General features: G+C 40.6%; 1 protein-coding gene across 6 annotated transcripts in view; it reads left to right on the top strand.

Annotated features, from left to right (window-relative positions):
- Positions 1-19,981, top strand: part of WDR37 (WD repeat domain 37) — an 80,825-nt gene that overhangs the window by 3,880 nt on the left and 56,964 nt on the right. For all 6 annotated transcript variants that reach the window (XM_035306769.3, XM_035306766.3, XM_035306770.3 and 3 more), the window contains exons 2-3: positions 12,386-12,563; positions 17,849-17,945. In XM_035306769.3, the coding sequence (XP_035162660.1) occupies positions 12,426-12,563; positions 17,849-17,945 (235 nt within the window). In that variant the 5' untranslated portion in view covers positions 12,386-12,425. The remainder of the gene's footprint in view (positions 1-12,385; positions 12,564-17,848; positions 17,946-19,981) is intronic.

Below are 19,981 nucleotides of genomic sequence, written 5' to 3'. Positions count from 1 at the left end.
AGTGTGTTTATGGGTTTCATTAATTTATTGAGTATTTGGCCAGTGCCTGCTGTTTGCAGAACACTGTGCTGCATCAAAGCTGTGTGCCTGTTTCTGACTGCTTATAAACTGTAGGGGTATACTATGTACATGGCAACATATACTGAGGATGGATAAACTGGACAGATTCATGTATAAATCAGTCAAGAGTTCAGAAGGATAGTTTATTAAATCTAAGGTAGGAGAGAGAGATTGCATTTTTAGAGCAGACTATTTATAGTTTCTTGAAAATAATGTTTATTAAAAACCAGAAGAATATTTAATCAACCTAAGCCTTCTTTTTAATATGGTAATCTGTCAATAATATTGGGTAAATGTGAATATTTTGAAGGAAAATAATTATGGTTTGGAATCTCAGGTTTCTTTTTGTTTGTATTTAGGTAAAACAGTGCATAGAGATTCTATTTTTGGAGTGAAGAAATTTCTTTTTTCTCTTTACAGTCCTATAATCAGTTTATTAGTGTTTAGTCTGTTAAATACAATCAGGGGCCACGTTACAAATGATGTTTGTTCAACAACAGACCTCATGTTAAGATGGTGGTCCCATAAGATTATAATACTGTATTTTTACTGTACCTTTTGTATGTATAGATATGTTTAGATACACAAATACACAATATAGCATCGTGTTACAGTTGCCTGCAGTTTTCTGTACAGTAACATGCTGTGCAGGGCTGTAGCCTAGGAACAGCAACCTCTGCCATCTAGCCTCGGTGTGTAGTAGGCTGTGCACCTAGCTTTGTGTTAGTGTACTCTATGATGGTCCCACAGTGAAGAAATCACCTGACAACACATTTCTCGAACCTATCCCCTTCCTTAAGCGATATGTGACTGTTGAAAGGCTCTTAATTGGATTTGGGAACTCTGTCTCATAGGGATGTCATGAGGATTCCTTACTCTTTGTATTTATTGATCTATTTAAGCCTTACAGTAATTCTTCGTAGTAGTTCTTCAGCTTCTGGTAGACCTGCCAGTCCACCAGCTTTCTTCCAGTATCTCTCTATTAATTGTTTTCACTTCCCTTCTTGTCTATTTTAGATTCCATGGTATACCATTTCAGTTACAAGCACCTGCCACTTCCTTCATTCTCTTCCCATGATACCAACTTGAAACCCCCCTAAACTGGTTATTAAACATTTAAATAAGATTTATGCTAATACTGGTTGAGCATCTTAATCCAAAAATTCAAAATCCAAAGTGCTCCAAAATCCAAAACTTTTTGAGTGCTAACATGACACAAGTGGAAATTTCCACACCTTACCTTGTGACAGGTTGTAGTCAAAATGTGGATACACAACATAGTTTATTCAGAGTCCCCAAGGGAAAAATAAAATTACCTTCAGGTGGCCGGGCATAGTGGCCCATGCCTGTAATCCCAGCACTTTGGGAGGCCAAGGTGGGCTGATCACTTGAGGTCAGGAGTTTGAGACCAGCTGACCAACATAGCAAAACCCCGTCTCTCCTAAAAATACAAAAATTAGCTGGGCCTGGTGGTGGGTGCCTGTAATTCCAGCTACTTGGGAGGCTGAGTAAGGAGAATTCCTTGAACCCAGGAGACAGAGGTTGCAGTGAACTGAGATTGTGCCTCTGCACTCCAGCTTGGGTGACAGAACGAGACTCCATCTCAAAAAAAAAAAAATTACTTTAAGGCTATGTGCATGAGGTATATATGAAACATAAATGAACTTTGTGTTTAGCCTTGGGTCCCATCCCCAGGATATCTCATTATGTATATGCAGATATTCTGAAATCTGAAAGCATCTGAAATCTGAAACACTTCTGGTCTTGAGCTTTTTTTTTTTTTTTTTTTTTGGCCAAGGAGGATCTGGTGTGAAAGGAAGGAAGTGGTGATGGGACCAATGCAGACTGCTGGGAAGAATGTAGAGGGTCTGAACACAGACTATAAGATGACTCCAGTATGAAAAAAATCTTGGCTGGGCGGTGGCTCACGCCTATAATCCCAGCACTTTAGCTTGGCGTGGTGGCTCAAGCCTGTAATCCCAGCACTTTGGGAGGCCGAGGCAGGTGGATCACGAGGTCAAGAGATCAAGACCATCCTGGTCAACATGGTGAAACCCCGTCTCTACTAAAAATTCAAAAAATTAGCTGGGCATGGTGGCACGTGCCTGTAATCCCAGCTACTCAAGAGGCTGAGGCAGGAGAATTGCCTGCACCCAGGAGGTGGAGGTTGCAGTGAGCCAAGATCGCGCCATTGCACTCCAGCCTGGGTAACAAGACCGAAACTTCGTCTCAAAAAAAAAAAAATCCCAGCACTTTGGGAGGCCGAGGCGGGTGGATCACGAGGTCAAGAGATCGAGACCATCCTGGTCAACAAGGTGAAACCCCGTCTCTACTAAAAATACAAAAAATTAGCTGGGCATGGTGGCGCGTGCCTGTAATCCCAGCTACTCAGGAGGCTGAGGCAGGAGAATTGCCTGAACCCTGGAGGCGGAGGTTGTGGTGAGCCGAGATCGTGCCATTGCACTCCAGCCTGGGTAACGAGTGAAACTCCGTTTAAAAAAAAAAAAAAAAAAAAACTCTCAGAAAATGAGTGATAGAGGAAATGTTTTCAACTTGGTAAACAGCATCTACAAAAAAATCTATAGCTAGCATCAGACTTAATGGTGAAAAACAGTATTTTCACCCTAATATTCAGGGCAAAGCAAGGATGTTTGCTGTCACTATTGCAGTTTAAGATAGTACTGGACTTTCTAGCCAAATCAGTAATGTAATGAAAGGAAATAGAAGTCTTAAAAACAGAAAGGAAGAAGTAAAACTGTCTTTTTTCTTTAGATGACGTAATAGTCTACGTAGAAAATCCCAAGGAATCTACAAAAAGTCTCTAACTTTAAGTTCAGCAAGATTGTACCTGTTTAATACACAAAATCTAGTTGTATTTATACTAGCAATCAACATGTGAAAACCAAAATAAAATATAATATTTAAAATTATGCAAAAAAAAAGAGAGACATCAGTGTAAAATTGAGAAAATATATATAGGACCTTTTTCTTTTTTTGAGATGGAGTCTTGCTCTTTCACCCAGGCTGGAGTGCAATGGCATGCTTTTGGCTCACCGCAACTTCTGCCTCCTGGGTTCAAGTGATTCTCCTGCCTCAGCCTCCCAAGTAGGTGGGATTACAGTTGTGCGCCACTATGCCCGGCTAATTTTTGTATTTTTAAGTAGAGACAGAGTTAACAAAGGAGAAAATACTAAGGGCAGCCAGAGAGAAAGGCCAGGTTACCCATTAAGGGAAGCCTATTAGAATTACAGCAGATCTCTCAGCGGAAACCCTGCAAGCCAGAAGAGAGTGGGGGCCAATATTCAACATACTTAAAGAACAGAACTTTCAGCCTAGAATCTCATATCCTGCAAAACTAAGCTTCACAATTGAAGGAAAAATAAAATATTTTATGAACAAGCAAGTACTCAGAGATTTTATTACCACCAGGCCTGCTTTACAAGAACTTCTGAAAGAAGCATTATACATAGAAAGGAACAACCAATATGAGCCTTTCTAAAAATATACCAAAAAGTAAAGAGCATCAACATAAAGAAGAATTTACATCAACGAAGGGATAAAATAGCCAGTTAACATCAAATGGCAGTAACCCTAAATTTAAATCGACTAAATCCCCCAATCAAAAGATACAGCCAAAACCTAACGGTGTATCCAAAGATACACAAAGACTCAAAACAAAGGGTTGGAGAAAAATTTACCAACCAAATGGAGAGCAAAAATAAATAAATAAACAAAAAGCAGGAGTTGCAATTCTCACATTTGATAAAATAGATTTCAAAGCAACAAAGATACAGTGGTAAAAGGATCAATGCAACAATAAGAGATCTTAATACCCAGATACATAAGACCCATAACGAGATTTAGACTCAATGAGACAGAAAATTAATAAGGATATCCAGGACTTCAACTCAGATCCAGAACAAGTAAACTCAATAAATATTTATAGAGTTCTCCATTTTAAATACACAAAATATTGATAGGTCATTATTAATACCCATTTTTATAATGAAGCAATATTCCTGTTCTCTCTCCCTCTTTTTCTTCCTCTCCTTCTCTCCTTTTTTTACTTTTCAACATCCTAGTTCCTCACCTCTACTCAATACATTCCTCTGAACAACTGATTCCTTGTGATTCTCCCGTCCCACTGAAAAAAAAAAAAAAAAAAAGAACATGCAGTGTTTGGTTTTTCGTTCCTGCATTAGTTTGCTGAGGAAAATGGCTTGCAGCTCCATCCAGGTCCCTGCAAAAAAAAAAAAAAAAAAAGAGACAGAGTTAAACCATGTTGGTCAGACTGGTCTCAAACCCCTGACCTCATAATCTGTCTGCCTCAGTTTCCCAAAGTGCTGGGATTACAGGCATGAGCCACCGCACCTGCCTCATATGTGGGACTTTTATGCAGAAAACCTTAACATTGAGGAAAGCAAGATCTAAGTAAATATTGTATTCATAGATTAAAAGACTTAACATAAGAAAGATACCATTTCTCCCCAAATTGATGTACAGATTTAACACAGTTCCTATCAAAATCCCAGCAAGATTTTTGTAGATACGTAAAAGAATATTCTAAAATGTAAAAGGAAGGACAAAGGACTAGAATAGCTGAAACAAAATGGAGAAAGATTTAATAGTAATCACTAAGTGATTTTAAGACTTATCATACAGTACAGTAATGAAACTGCTTGTATTAGTCCATTTTCACCCTGCTGATAAAGACATAGCCAAGACTGGGCAATTTATAAAGGGAAGAGGTTTATTGGACTTAGAGTTCCACATGGCTGGGGAGGCCTCACAATCATGGTGGAAGGCAAGGAGGAGCAAGTCACATTTTATGTGGATGGTGGCAGGCAAAGAGGGAGAACTCATGCAGGGAAACTTTCCCTTATAGAACCATAGGATCTCCTTACTTACTTACTATCACAAGAACAGCATGGGAAAGACCCCCCCTCCCCCCACGATTCACTGACCTCCCTCTGTGTTCTTTCCACAACATGTGGGAATTCAAGATGAGACTTAGGTGGGGACACAGTGAAACCATATCACTGCTACTGGTGGAAGGATAAATGTGTATCAGTGGAACAGAACAGAACCAAGAAATAATCCCATACAAATACAGAGAGTTTTTTTTTTGACAAAGATATCAAAATAGTTCAATCTAGCCTGGAAAGTGTTGCTTTGTGAAAAACTATTAGAATGAAAAGACAAAACAGATTGGGAGAAATGATTTGCAACTCACATAATGTGACACATAACTCATACTATAGAGTATATAAAGAACTCTTAACTCTCAACAGTAAAAAACCAAAACAATACTGTTAGAAAGTGGGCATGAAGAGACACCTCACTGAGGAGGATATGTGGATGACAGATAAGCACATGAAAAGATACTCATTGTCACTGGCCATCAGGGAATTGCAAATTAAGACCACAGTGAGATATTACACACCTAATGGAACAGCTAAATAAAAAGTGACAAAGGGATGCCTGCACTTGCAGGTTTACAAAGCACTATTCACTATAGCAAAGGTATGGAATCAGCCTAAGTGCCCATCAATGGATGACTAAAGACAATGGATGTGTGTGTGTGTGGCGCACGTGTACACACACATGCACACACACACTGGATTACCATTCAGGCTTGCGTACACACACACACACACACACTCTCTCTCTCTCTTTCTCTCTCGCTCTCGCTCTTGATTACCATTCAGCCATAAACAGAATGAAATCATGTCATTTGCAGCAACATGAATGGAACTGGAGGTCATTATTTTTTTTTTATAGTTTAATGTATTTTTTTTTTTTTGAGACAGAGTTTCGCTCTTGTTACCCAGGCTGGAGTGCAATGACGAAATCTTGGCTCACCGCAACCTCCGCCTCCTGGGTTCAGGCAATTCTCCTGCCCCAGCCTCCTGAGTAGCTGGGATTACAGGCACACGCCACCATGCCCAGCTAATTTTTTGTATTTTTGGTAGAGTCAGGGTTTCACCTTGTTGACCAGGATGGTCTTGATCTCTTGACCACCCGCCTGGGCCTCCCAAAGTGCTGGGATTACAGACTTGAGCCACCGCACCTGGCCAGTTTAATGTATTTTAATAGAAAACTTACAAGAACAGCACAGAAGACAGACAACATTAAAAACATGTACTTGCATGTGGAACAACTGAGAAAAGTATAGTAAATGGATGGAATCTACTATACGATAAAAATGCTACAAACACCATTGGGTTGCCGTCAATAAGAAATTTACTTGTTTTAAAAAAAACCAAATGCTGGCATTGTCCAGAAAAATTTAACAGGTTTATTTGTAATTATTACAAAGTTGAACCGCTGAAACTTGTTCACTGAAACATTTTAACTTGCATTAATGCTTTACGTCTCCGCATTTATATTAAAAATTCATACACAAATGAAAATGGAAAAACTGCCAATACCTGATTTCTGTCCCCTATTTTTCCACTCACAATCATATACTTAGGTACCTTTTGACCCCATGGAAAAAAAATTATCTAATGTTCAGAACTAAAAATAACAGGAAGAAGAGAATTTTCTTTTTTGAGAATGAAATGTTTCACCCATCATAGTGGATTTTTTGAGATGGAGTTTCGCTGTTGTAACCCAGACTGAAGTGCAATGGCACGATCTCGGCTCACTGCAACCTCGGCTTTATGGGTTCAAGCAATTCTCCTGCCTCAGCCTCACGAGTAGCTGGGACTACAGGTGCACACCACCATGCCCAGGTAATTTTTTTGTATTTTTAGGAGAGACGGGGTTTCACCTCGTTGACCAGGATGGTCTCAATCTCTTGACCTCGTGATCCACCTGCCTCGGCCTCCCAAAGTGCTGGGATTATAGGCATGAGCCACCGTGCCCGGCCCATAGTGGATTTTTTTTTTTTTGAAGCAGAGTTTCGCTCTTGTTACCCAGGCTGGAGTGCAATGGCACGATCTCGGCTCACTGCAACCTCCGCCTCCTGGGTTGAGGCAATTCTCCTGCCTCAGCCTCCTGAGTAGCTGGGATTACAGGCATGTGCCACCATGCTCAGCTAATTTTTTGTATTTTTAGTAGAGACAGGATTTCACCATGTTGACCAGAATGGTCTTGATCTCTTGACCTCGTGATCCACCCGCCTTGGCCTCCCAAAGTGCTGGGATTATAGGCGTGAGCCACCGCGCCCAGCCCATAGTGGATTCTTAAGCACACTCTCCACGTATGCAGTGTGCTAGCCTGATGTCTTTTGGCATAATTGTTACACGTTTGGCATGGATAGCACAAAGGTTGGTGTCTTCAAAAAGGCCAACCAGATAGGCCTCACTTGCCTCCTGCAAAGCACTGATAGCTGCGCTCTGGAAGTGCAGATCTGTTTTAAAGTGCTGAGCAATTTCTCGCACCAGACGCTGGAAGGGAAGTTTGTGAATCAGAAGTTCAGTGGACTTCTGATAACGTCTACTTTCATGGAGTGCCACAGTACCAGGCCTGTAACGATGAGGTTTCTTCACCCCTCCAGTAGAGGGCGCACTCTTGTGAATGGCTTTTGTAGCCAGTGGCTTCCTGGGTGCTTTACCACTGGTAGAGTTGCAGGCAGTCTGCTTTGTACGAGCCATGGTATAGAGACCTTCTTACTTACCCCCTTCTCCTTTGGTTGGAGCTCAGTGAGTGAGAGGCAGCGCTGGCGTTGGAGAGTGACGGCGGCTCTGTGGTGGCTGCCAGAGGTCATTATTTTTAGTGAAATAAGCCAGGCACAAAATGTCATGTCTCATGTTGTTACTTATATGTGGGAGCTGAAAAATTTGAAGACGTGAAGGTAAACACTGGAAAAATAGATAATAGAGACTGGGAAGGGTGAGTGCTGGGAGGAGGGGGATGAGGAGAAGACAGTTAAAAGGTACAAACATACAGTAAGATAGGAGGAATACATTGAGTGTTTGAGAGCAGAGTAGGGTGACTATCCCTAAGAAAATGGTATTTTACTGGGGTGATGGATACCCTAAATAGCCTGTCTTGATCACTATGTGTTGTATATGTGGCACAAAATTTCTCAGGTTTGACAAATTTGCATAAAGAATAAAAGTAGTGACAATGCCAAATGCTGGTGACGATATGTATAACTGAATCTCATGTGTTGCTGATGGGAATGTAGAATGAAATAGCCACTCTGGAAAATGCTAATAGTTTGACACTTTATTCAAAAAAAAACCTTGAAAACTAAGCATGATTAAACTAGAAGCAGTTCTGTTTCTAGGTATACCCAAGAGAAATAGAAGCGTACACATGCAAGAAACTTACACATTAACATTCATAATAACCTAAAAAATGGAAACAACCAAATATCTATCAGTTGTATTTTCAATAAAAGGGAATAAATTATCACTATGCTACAACATAGATAGGCTTTGAAATCATTGTGCTAAGTGAAAGAAGCCAGTTGTAACAGACCAGAGCGTATATTGTCGGATTCCATTTTTATGAAATGGCCAGAGCAGGCAGATTCATATGGAGGGAAAGTAAATTTGTGGTTGCCTAAGGTTAGCTACAAAGTGGGTGGGAGAAAGGAGTGAGGGCAGATGGGTGTGGGGTGTCTTTTGGGGTGGCAGAAATGTACAGTTGATTATGATAATGATTGCACAACTTCCTGACTCTCCTGAGAGTCATTGAATTGTGTACTTTAATAGGTGCCTTACAAGGTGTGTGAATTATATATTAATAAGATTTATTTTATTTATTTTTTTTGAGATGGAGTTTCGCTCTTGTTACCCAGGCTGGAGTGCAATGGCGCGATCTCGGCTCACCGCAACCTCTGTTTCCTGAGTTCAAGCAATTCTCCCGCCTAAGCCTCCTGAGTAACTGGGATCACAGGCACGTGCCACGATGCCCAGCAAATTTTTTGTATTTTTAGTAGAGACGGGGTTTCACCATGTTGACCAGGATGGTCTCGATCTCTTGACCTCGTGATCCACCTGCCTCGGCCTCCCAAAGTGCTGGGATTACAGGGTTGAGCCACTGTGCCCGGCCTTTAAGATTTCTTTTAAAGATAAATATACATTTTACCCTGTGACTGAAAAGCCTTATCCCTGGGCTGTTTATCCAAAGGAAATGAAAACTTAGGTTTTTTAAAACCCTGTATATTGTCATTCATGGCAACTTTATGGTGTCCATACTGTGGACACTAGCTAGTAATAAAAAGGAAATAACCATTGATACATACAGAAAATTGGTTGGATTGTAGTCATTAAATTTAGTAGAAAAAAGAATCTCAAAAGGGCACATGCTCTTTGATTATATTTATATAAAATTCTCAACATGACCAAATTGTAGAAATGGTTGCAGATTAATGGTTATCAGGAGTTGAAGGATGGTACCAGGGAGTTGGGGTGACTGATGGGTAGTGTGGGTGATCTGTGTGGTGAGAGGAGTGTTTTGCATCTTTAACATGTGGCACCTAAAGGCATTTATATATGTAAGAGTGACAACTATACACACATTACACTAATGTCAGTTTGCTGGTTTAATGAAATTAACAAACTAATTAACAAATTGTACTGTAATGTAAGATGTAACCACTGGGGAAATATGGGCCATATTTTACAACTTCCCGTGAATCTGTAGTTATTTCAAAATAAGTTGAGGCTGGCCGCAATGGCTCACGTCTGTAATCCCAGCACTTTGGGAGGCCGAGGTGGGTGGATCACTTGAGCTCAGGAGTTCGAGATCAGCCTGGCCAACATGGCAAAACCCTGTCTTTACTAAAAATACAAAAATTAGCCAGGCATGGTAGTGCATGCCTGTAGTCCCAGTTATTTGGGAGGCTGATGCAGGAGATTCTTGCTTGAACCTGGGCGACGGAGGTTGCAGTGAGCCTAGATCACGCCACTGCACTCCAGCCTGGGTGACAGAGCAAGACTGTGTCTCAAAAAAAAAAAAGTGGGAACTTCATAACTCACACAGCTGTTTTGGTTGAGAGTTACTAGAAGCTTGTGATTAAGTTAAAGCTTTAAAAAAACTCCTAAATAATAGGCAAACTGTCTTCCAGGTTTCTAACATTTTTGGGTTATGCTTGGCTTTTAAAGTATTAATAACAAAATTTGTATTTGAAAGTTCTGCATAGTATATAATGAACAGGAAACAAAGCTAAACTGTACATATTTAGAAAGATATTTAGAAGAAATATGTAGAAAAATGCTACAACTTCCTTGTATTCGAAGGTTAAATATGTTGATTTCTACTATTTTATTTATAATATTAAAAAATCTAAATGAAGTGAATTTTTAAAGTGACAGTATTTTCTCTTATGAAAAGAAATATTTTCATCCTTGGTGTTTAGGATTATATTTAGAATACTTAACAAGCTGAATAGGAAAGATCTTGTTTATCATGTTATTAATAACCTTTATGGAAGACACTCTAAATTTTTTGTGAATACATTTCATCTCTGTTACGAATACTTTCCTATGTTTGGATAAACTTATTTTTTCAAACAGGCTGACATTTTTAAAAAGAAAAGGGAATGCTAGTGATTTTGAAATATTGTAGAAATATTGTAGGAAAGGAATCATTCTGTAACAAAGTAAGGAGGTGTTAGGGCTATTCAGGAAGTGAGAGCCATTTGAAGGAAAGGAGTAGCATTCCAGGGATGTGTGTCGGCACCAGGTGGTGTCTAGGATGTCGATTAGGAAGAGGGTTGGACACACCAGAAATAAGGTATTGCCTTGAGGCACAGACTAGGCACAGACTTATTATGCAGTTGCATAAGTTACCATTGTAACTGTCTACTTGAATTTAGATGTTTACATAGACTCCTTATGTTTATTTGAAAGGTTAGTATATTTTCCCATTATGCTGTTATATTCATTTAATAGAACCATTCCCTACTGGTGGGACTTGGGCCAGTGTTTTCTCTAAACGAAGATCCTGGAGGCATATTGGCTTCTGGGAGGTCATGGGCGTGTCCTGCTTTGCCTTTGGCTGCAGGTGGGGGCAGACATTCTGTGAGTGAGGTACTGAGCTGATCTGACAGTAGGATTGTGTTCATTGGAGGAGGGATCAGTAATAGCAAAAAATCAGCAGGTAATGTTCAAAACAGCTAAATCTGTAGTCGAAGACAAGATGTGTGTGTAAATACGTTACCTAAGATTGTAGTAAGTAACGTAGTGATATAATTGGGAGAAAGGATGGATAATAGGAAATGAGTAGAAAATGCCTAAAGTGGGTAAATCATAATGTTTAGAGATTTGAATAACCTAATTACATGTGGTTAGTTTGAATTGAGATATGCTGTATGTACACCGAATTTCTTTTTTTTTGCACATTGAATTTCAAAGAGTTGATCATAAAATATCCCATTATTTTTTATGTTGACTATAAAATATTTTAAACACATTGGGTTAAGTAAATCATTAAAAGTGATTTCATGTGCTTTTATTTTTAAAAATATGGACACTGGAAAGTTTACCTCCATGGCTTGTATTATATTCCTATTGGACAGCATGAGTCTGGAATCTGTAGTAAAGAATATGCCCATGGCTTGTATTGTATTCCTGTTGGACAGCATGAGTCTAGGATCTGTAGTGTAGAATATGTCCATGGCTTACGTTATATTCCTATTGGAGCGTGAGTGTGGAATCTGTAGTATAGAATATACCCATAGCTTGTATTATATTCCTATTGGACAGCGTGAGTGTGGAATCTGTAGTGTAGAATATGTTCATGGCTTATGTTATATTCCTATTAGACAGCATGAGTCTAGAATCTGTAGTGTGGCATATGCCCATGGCTTATGTTATATTCCTATTGGTCAGCATGAGCCTGAAATTTGTAGTGTAGAATATGTCCATGGCTTGCGTTATATTCCTGTTGGACAGCATGAGTCTAGAATCTGTAGTTTAGAATATGTGCATGGCTTGTATTATATTCCTATTGGACAGCATAAGTCTGGAATCCGGAATCTGTAGTGTTGAATATGTCCATGGCTTGGATTGTATTCCCTTTGGACAGCACGAGTCTAGACTCTGTAGTCTCGTATATGCAAAAAATTGGTTCTCCCAGGGGAGTAGACCACGCCTGTGGAAAGTTGGGTTAAGGGAGAGCTATTTTTTTTTAGGAATCTCTTTTTTGCTATTTGATATTTAAGATGTTAATGAAATTTGATAAAGAAATTACCTCTTTAACAAAGGCTGTGGTCTCTGCCTTAAAATATCTTAATTTGTCATGTTCTCAATTATATAGTAAATGTTAACCATAGTAAGGAAGCTTGTAATCATTACCTTGTTCAGTGTTTTCCATTTGTTTCAATTCACTATATCAGAATACTGCTTTTTCTTGCTGTTTTTAGCTTATTGCAGGAGTGACCAGGACACTGCCTTCTAGAAGTGATGCCCACAGAAAGCGCAAGCTGTTCCACTGCTCGCCAAGCAAAACAGAAGCGCAAATCACATAGCCTTTCTATACGAAGAACTAACAGCTCGGAGCAGGAGAGGACGGGACTGCCAAGAGACATGTTAGAAGGGCAAGTAAGTTAGTATTGATCAGGGCCTGATTTCAAAGATAGTGATTGTGTCTGTAATGTTGTAAAAGCTGCCAAATGTATAAAAGTCTCCAAAGTAGAAAGAAAGGTTTGGGTTACTAAAAAAAGATAACCCCTCCCAAACTCCCCCAAAATAAACTCATTAAAACTTCTGTCAAATGCAACAGCATAGACAGATGGGTTAGCATATGTGTAATATGTAATAACAAATCAAAGTAGGTATGACAGTTTGGATTAGTTTTAATCTTTGTACAGGTTTGTTGAAAATACAATTCTGGGTTTTCTGTCTCTGACAGTCTCAAGAATAGAAGAGTATCACAAACTCTTTAATGATCTCTTTGGAATCAAATCTTTTAGTGACTTTATTTGGCTTTATCCTTATCTCTGCTGCAGTGAGTATGTCATCCTTTGGTTAAAATGAAGTAATGTTTTTGATAAAGATAAGTTTTGCTTATACTTTTTCTAGTCTGTTTATAGATGATGAAATTGTGTCAGAGTTTTTTTTTTTTCTTTTTAAGACGGAGTTTCACTCTTGTTGCCCAGGCTGGAGGGCAATGGTGCGTTCTTGTCTCACTGCAGCCTCCGCTTCCCGGGTTCAAGTGATTCTCCTGCCTGAGCCTCCCAGGTAGCTGGGATTACAGGCATGCCCCGTCATGCCTGGCTAATTTTGGGTTTTTGGTAGAGATGGGGTTTCTCCATATTGGTCAGGCTGGTCTTGAACTCCTGACTTCAGGTGATCTGTCTGCCTCAGCCTCCCAAAGTGCTCGTGTGAGTCACCGTGCCCAGCTTGTGCTAGAATTTTAAAATAATATTGTTGTGGGGCCGGGCACAGTGGCTCACGCCTGTAATCCCAGCACTTTGGGAGCCTGAGGCGGGTGGATCACGAGGTCAAGAGATCGAGACCATCCTGGCCAACATGGTGAAACCCCATCTCTACTAAAAATACAAAAATTAGCTGGTTGTGGTGGTGTGCGCTTGTAGTTCCAGCTACTCGGGAGGCTGAGGTGGAAGAATCATTTGAACCAGGAAGCAAAGGTTATAGTGAGCCAAGATTGCACCACTGTACTCTAGCCTGGTGTCAGAGTGAGACTCTATCTCAAAAAAAAAAACATTATTGTAAAGCCTAGACAAAGTATATGTTATATTAAAATAAGCTCTAGATATATCTAACATATGCTTATATATATAAATTTATATATGCATATATAAATGTATAACCATTCCTTCACAATTAGAACCAATTTATCAGCCATAATGCTGTAAGAAGATAATGCTTAAATGAGAAATAGGCTTATGTGAATATTGGATCTTGTTAGGACCATGCAAGTAACTTTATGCCCAGGACTTTGAGGCTGTGGCCTCTGTACTGAATACAACAGTGTAAACCCAGAACCCAACATGATGCTGCCACGAAGGGGATCTTCAACTCAAATTAGATGGTTATGTGTTGAATAAGTAAACCAATACCTGGTTCTCATTTCTGTAAAAAATGATTACATTTTAACTTAGTGCTCAAAATAAAATCATAAAAATAGCTTTAGTATTATTAGTGTATTACTTTGCTGAGACTCCCATAACAAAATGCCACAGACTAGGCAGCTTAACCAATAGATTTTCTCATGGTCCCTCCAGTGGCTGGAAGCCCTAGATCAAGGTGTGGGCAGGGCTGGTTCCTCCCAAGGTCTCTCTCCATGGCTTGCAGACACCGTCTTCTCCCTGTGTCCTCACAGGGTTGTCCCTCTGTGTGTGTCTATGTCCGAATCTATTCTTACAAGGACTCCTGTCATACTGGAGGGCCCTCCTTTATGACCTAATTTTACCCTGACCCCCTCTTTCAAGGCCTTGACTCCAGACAGTCACATGCTGAGGTCCTCAGCCTTTGGACTGCCACATGGGACTTTTAGGGGACACCGTCCAACATAGCACCTAGGAGAGAGCAGACCGGTGGGGCAGGACTCCTGTGGTGGCAGCAGTGTCTGTATCTATGCTGTCTTATGTGGGAACCGCCAGTCACATGTGGCTGCCGAGCACTTGAAATGTAGGCAGTGTCCCTGGGACATGAAATTTTAGTTTTTAAAACTTGTAATTACATGGAAATTTACATAGTTTTGGCAGGTGGGTACCCTATTGGACAGTGTGGTAGTCTAAGATAGGTTTTCCTAATTTATTGATTCACTTAATTTCTAGTGGTGGAAATCCTACAGCCTCCTCTGTTGGCATATTCTGGAGTTGTCTCCCACATGGGGTGAATGTGTTCCCCTCTGTGCCCTGAAGGCCTATTTTTCTTTGTGATGTGGCACAGGTGGTAACTGCATCTTGTGGTAACCCTAGGAAGGCAGCTCAGAATTTTAGGCCTGACCTTGTCCTCGTGGTGCGCCACCATTGGTCTCTGGTCTCTGTGTCTCCCACACTCGCTCCCTAGATGGAGCTCATTTGTTGAATGACCAGTGATTTGAAGTAGGACCAGCCAGCATGTTCTGTGAGTGGCCAGTGTGAGGTGCTCTGCCTTTCCCCTGTGGTTGGCGGGAGAGAGCGGTGGTGTCCGTGCATACGTTTGGCATGGTAGGTGTGAGGGGCAATCTCAGAACAGGGATGGTTGATAAACATAGGAGTAGTGTTGTTCTGGACAGTGTCTAATGGTGCCCTTTCAGTTGTTGAGCCGCAATAGAGAAGAGAGGGCAGATGAGCCTAAGGGAGACATGGTGTTAGGTTTAACTTTATACGTCTCAGATGTGCCAGTCTAAGGTTGTTTAGAAAGCCAGGTTTGCGCAGGCACTAGAGGTCTGTCATTGCTGAGCACAGTGCCAGCTGTGGCCCGAAGAGCTGGCCGCTCCCTGCATGTGTGTGCTGCAGCTTTCAAGTGTGTGTCAGTGTCGATGTGATGAAACAAATTCATTTAAGAGCCTTACTGAGTCATAGTAGTTATGCCTCGAGTTTTCTCAAGTGGTACCAAAAGTTCAACAACTCTGAGTTTAGAGTCTGAAATTGAATGGCACAGAAAAGAAGAACTGATGGGAAAGGTTGAAAATGATTTTGTAAGCATGCTCTTCCTGGGCTCAAGTTGTCCTCTAGTGGAAAAGTCCTCATTTCACTGTGCATTTAGATTCTTGATTACAAAGTGAGGTTAATGCTGACTTCTCAGCTTTCTTTTCCATAGCGATTACTTTTATATTAATATGCACTTAATATTCAAGTACACATGGCATTATGTCATTAGTTGCTGAACAATAAGAGCCTTAAAACATTATGGGTATAGATGAGTAGGAACTGCTGCTTGTGGGAGGAGGTTGGCCTCATGTAGGAATCGGAAGGGCTTCTGAGGAGGCGCCACTTGCAGGGAGGGATGTTCACAGAGAGGGAATGGGGTGTGCAGAGGCCACAGGGCAAGGAAGATAATAATGATTCTCAGTGCAAGCTTATGTTTTATAGCTATTGGAACCTTTTTTCTTTTTTTGGAGACGGAGTCTTGCATTGTCACTCAGGCTGGAGTGCAGTGGTGCTATCTCCACTCACTGCAACCCCCGCCTCCCGGGTTCAAGTGATTCTCTTACCTTAGCCTCCTAAGTAGCTGGGATTACAGGTGTGTGCCACTTTTGTATTCTTGGTAGAGATGTAGTTTCTCCATGTTGGCCAGGCTGGTCTCGAACTCGTGAATTCAGGTGATGCACCTGCCTCAGCCTCCCAAAGTGCTGGGAGTACAGGCGTGAGCTACCAAGCCTGGCTGGAACATCCTTTTTGTTGGCTTGGTTTTAATTTTTGTTGTTACATTTTCCTTTTTTTTTTTCATGTTCTTCATTGGTTTTGGAAGGATGTTTAGAGGCTATAGTACCAATTCTGTAGATTCAGTATTTCAAGTAGTGTGTGTGTGTGTGTGTGTTTATAAAATTTGTCAGAAATCTATGATAAAACTCACATTGCTAAAATGCTGTCATTTTTCTTTAAAATTTGTCTTCGTAATCTCAGAAAGATTTAATAAATATCGTGTATCTTTTTTTAAAGTTTACAACTTATCAGAATAAAAAAGTTTATGCTATATGTAAATCTGAAAGGTCCCAGAGAAAGATTAATGATTGAAACACCATTTTAGAAATATTTGATGAAGACTTTTTTGAAAATCACTCTGGGTGTTAAGAGTAGGGGACACATACCCAAATAGTACATAGGCCATGCCCTTAGGGAGGTTGGATGGCACGTGGCTGTGTCTGGCAGGCTCCTGTTGGTTAGCGGGCCCAAGCAGTGAGTGCCTGTGATAAGTTCGGTGCTCAGGACCTGCTCACTTGCTGGACTGCACTTGACAATGTAGCTCCTTCCCTTCACCTTCCCAGAGGTGTGGGGAACACACAGGCGTGAAGAACGTGGCCCATGCGGGAACTTAAAAGTTAATGTTTTCACTCAACTAATAGACATTTGGCTCTTTTTGGCGAGATTTTTCTCTTTTTCCTCTTCATTACACTCTTTTAGGTGTTATGTAGAAAATGACGAGAAGAGTGTGCTTTTGCTTGAAGTGAGTGGGCGTGGCGGGAACGCTGCAAAGGCGCCTCTTCTTTTTTTTTTGACATGGAGTTTTGCTCTTGTTACTTAGGCTAGAGTGCAATGGCACGATGATCTCGGCTCACCGCAACCTCTGCCTCCTGGGTTCAGGCAATTCTCCTGCCTCAGCCTCCTGAGTAGCTGGGATTACAGGCACGCGTCACCATGCCCAGCTAATTTTTTGTATTTTTAGTGGAGACGGGGTTTCACCTTGTTAACCAGGATGGTCTCAATCTCTTGACCTCGTGATGCACCCACCTCGGCCTCCCAAAGTGCTGGGATTACAGGTGTGAGCCACCGCGCTTGGCGCAAAGGCACCTCTTCTGTGAGGGTACAGCAGATAAAATACTTGTAGAATAGCGTATGATGGTGCTCAGAGGCTGTTTATAATATAATAGTTCATTTATGGAGCTGCCTTCTTTCTCTACAAATTTTGAAGTTTTAAAATAAAGTACGCTTATGTTCTCTTTTATAAAGGGGAAAATTATGTTATTTGAAGTAGTGTTTGTTTTTAAATCACATATCACACTAGGTAGCCACTTATACAATTTGATTTGTAGTTTCCTTGGCAGAAATTTGGAACTTTAAACTCTTTAAGCATTTTATGTAAAAATATGTAATGATACAAAATAAGAGTTTCAAATAAAAGATAATTCACTTTGGAAAAAGCATATTTGTACTTGGTCTTAAGAGTTGTTCTTTCATTCATTCATTCATGCTAAGCAGAGTCTTCTTCTGCAGGATTCTAAACTGCCTTCCTCCGTTCGCAGTACACTTCTGGAACTGTTTGGGCAAATAGAAAGAGAATTTGAAAACCTTTATATTGAAAACTTAGAATGTGAGTATCTCCCATTTTAATGTATTTTTATAGCTTTTTACCTATTAATAGAAATCTTTGAGAGTCAAATTTATGAATAGACATTCGTTACTGTATTAGTTTTCTGTTCTGCTGTAGCAAACTTAAACTTATTTTAGTGGCATAACATAACACAGATATTGGTTGGGCGTGGTGACTCACACCTGTAATCGCAGCATGTTGGGAGGCCAAGGCCGGTGGATCATGAAGTCAGGAGTTCGAGACCAGCCTGACCAACATGGTGAAACCCTGTCTCTATTAAAAATACAAAGATTAGCTGGGCGTGGTGGCGTGTACCTGTAATTTCATCTACTCAGGAGGCTGAGGCAGGGGAATCACTTGAACCTGGGAGGTGGAGGTTGCAGTGAGCTGATATTGCACCACTGCACTCCAGGCTGGGCGACAGAGTGAGATTCTGTCTCCAAAAGAAAAAAAATAAAGAAAGAAAAGAAAGGAAGATTTGTCATCTTGCAGTTCTGGTATGATTCCCATGAGGCCACAGTCGGGTGTTGGCCAAGCTCTGCTCCCTCTGGATGCTCTGGGGAGGAATGTTTCTGCATGTTGGGATTGTGACAGAATTCAGTTCTTTGCAGTTTTAGAACAGAGGTCTGTTGCTGCACTCCTTGGCTTTTGGCCCCCTCCCTCTTGCTGGAGTCCTCCTGCTTGCTCTCTGACCCACCCTCACCTCTCCTGCCCTCTGAAGAATGCGTGTGATTGGATTGGGCCCCAGGATGGTCAGGCGGAGACCTTGTGCCTGTGTCATGTTCTATTCACAGGTTATTGGCTTAAGGCATGGGCATGTTTGAGGGTTCATTATCTTGCTTACTGCACCAACTGGTCCAAATTGTGTTTCACAAAAAATACATGAATCTTACAATTTTTCCTTTACCAAGTACACCATAAATTGAGAAAACATTGATTTACTTTTTTAATCCTATACCATCATTTGAGAAGTGATGCATGTACTATCTGACTTATTAAAGGCAAATCAAAATAATTTTGAATTAGGTTGGCTTTAACTTTGTTTTCATTTTTTATTTTGAAAGTAATGCCTATATATGGTTAAAAATTTATCAAACAGTATAAAAAGAAATCTACCATTACCTCTCAACCCCATCACACTTCAAAGGAAGGCATTTTCTGCATGTTTTTGCTTTTGGTTCTTTTGGTAGTTAGTCCTGTAAATGTAAGTAAGCTTCTGGTTTTAGGTGGATCTGCTTTAGTGTTAATGCTTCACAGTGAAATAAGCAGGTCCTTTTTGCTGCTCCATTACTTGTCAGTTTTTCTTTTTCTAGGGTTTGTGTTTGTAAAATTTATACATATGAAGATGGAGTCTCACTGTATTGCCCAGACTGGTCTCAAACCCCTGGGCTTAAGTGATCTTCCCACCTTGGCCTCCCAAAGTGCTGGGATTACAGGTGTGAGCCACCATACCCAACCTATAAAATTTGTATTAGACAAATGTAACTATAATCAAGTCTTTCATGCTTTATCTACACATTGATTCTAAAAGTTGAATGTTAACCAAGAGCATTTCCATTGTTAAGCTATTTTTTACTCTATAGCTAAGTGGTGTGGTTGGATCAGTAATGAAGAGAATATAATCTTATGTCATTTAAACTTTCTTGACAATTCATAGAGGGAAAAAATTACTTCAATCTTTTTTTTTTTTTTTTTAATACAGAGTCTTGCTCTGTCACCCAGGCTGGAGTTCAGTGGTATAATCTGGGCTCACTGCAAATTCCGCCTCACAGGTTCAAGCGATTCACATGCCTCAGCCTCCCAAGTAGCTGGGGTTATAATCATGCCCAGTTTTTTTGTGTGTTTTTAGCAGAAAAAGGGTTTCACCATGCTGGCCAGGCTTGTCTTGAACTCCTGACCCCAAGTGATCTGTCCGCCTCGGCTTCCCAAAGTGTTGGGATTACAGGCATGAGCCACCATGCCCAGCCCAGAATAATGTTTTTAATTGCACAGAATCAAGCACTATGGAAACTATGTTGAAGTGCAGGTGCTGTTCT

This window comes from Callithrix jacchus, chromosome 7 (assembly GCF_049354715.1).
Source record: "Callithrix jacchus isolate 240 chromosome 7, calJac240_pri, whole genome shotgun sequence".
Lineage (NCBI taxonomy): Eukaryota > Metazoa > Chordata > Mammalia > Primates > Cebidae > Callithrix > Callithrix jacchus.
The sequence above is the reverse complement of the archived record's forward strand: the minus strand, read 5'-3'. Positions and strand labels throughout refer to the sequence as shown.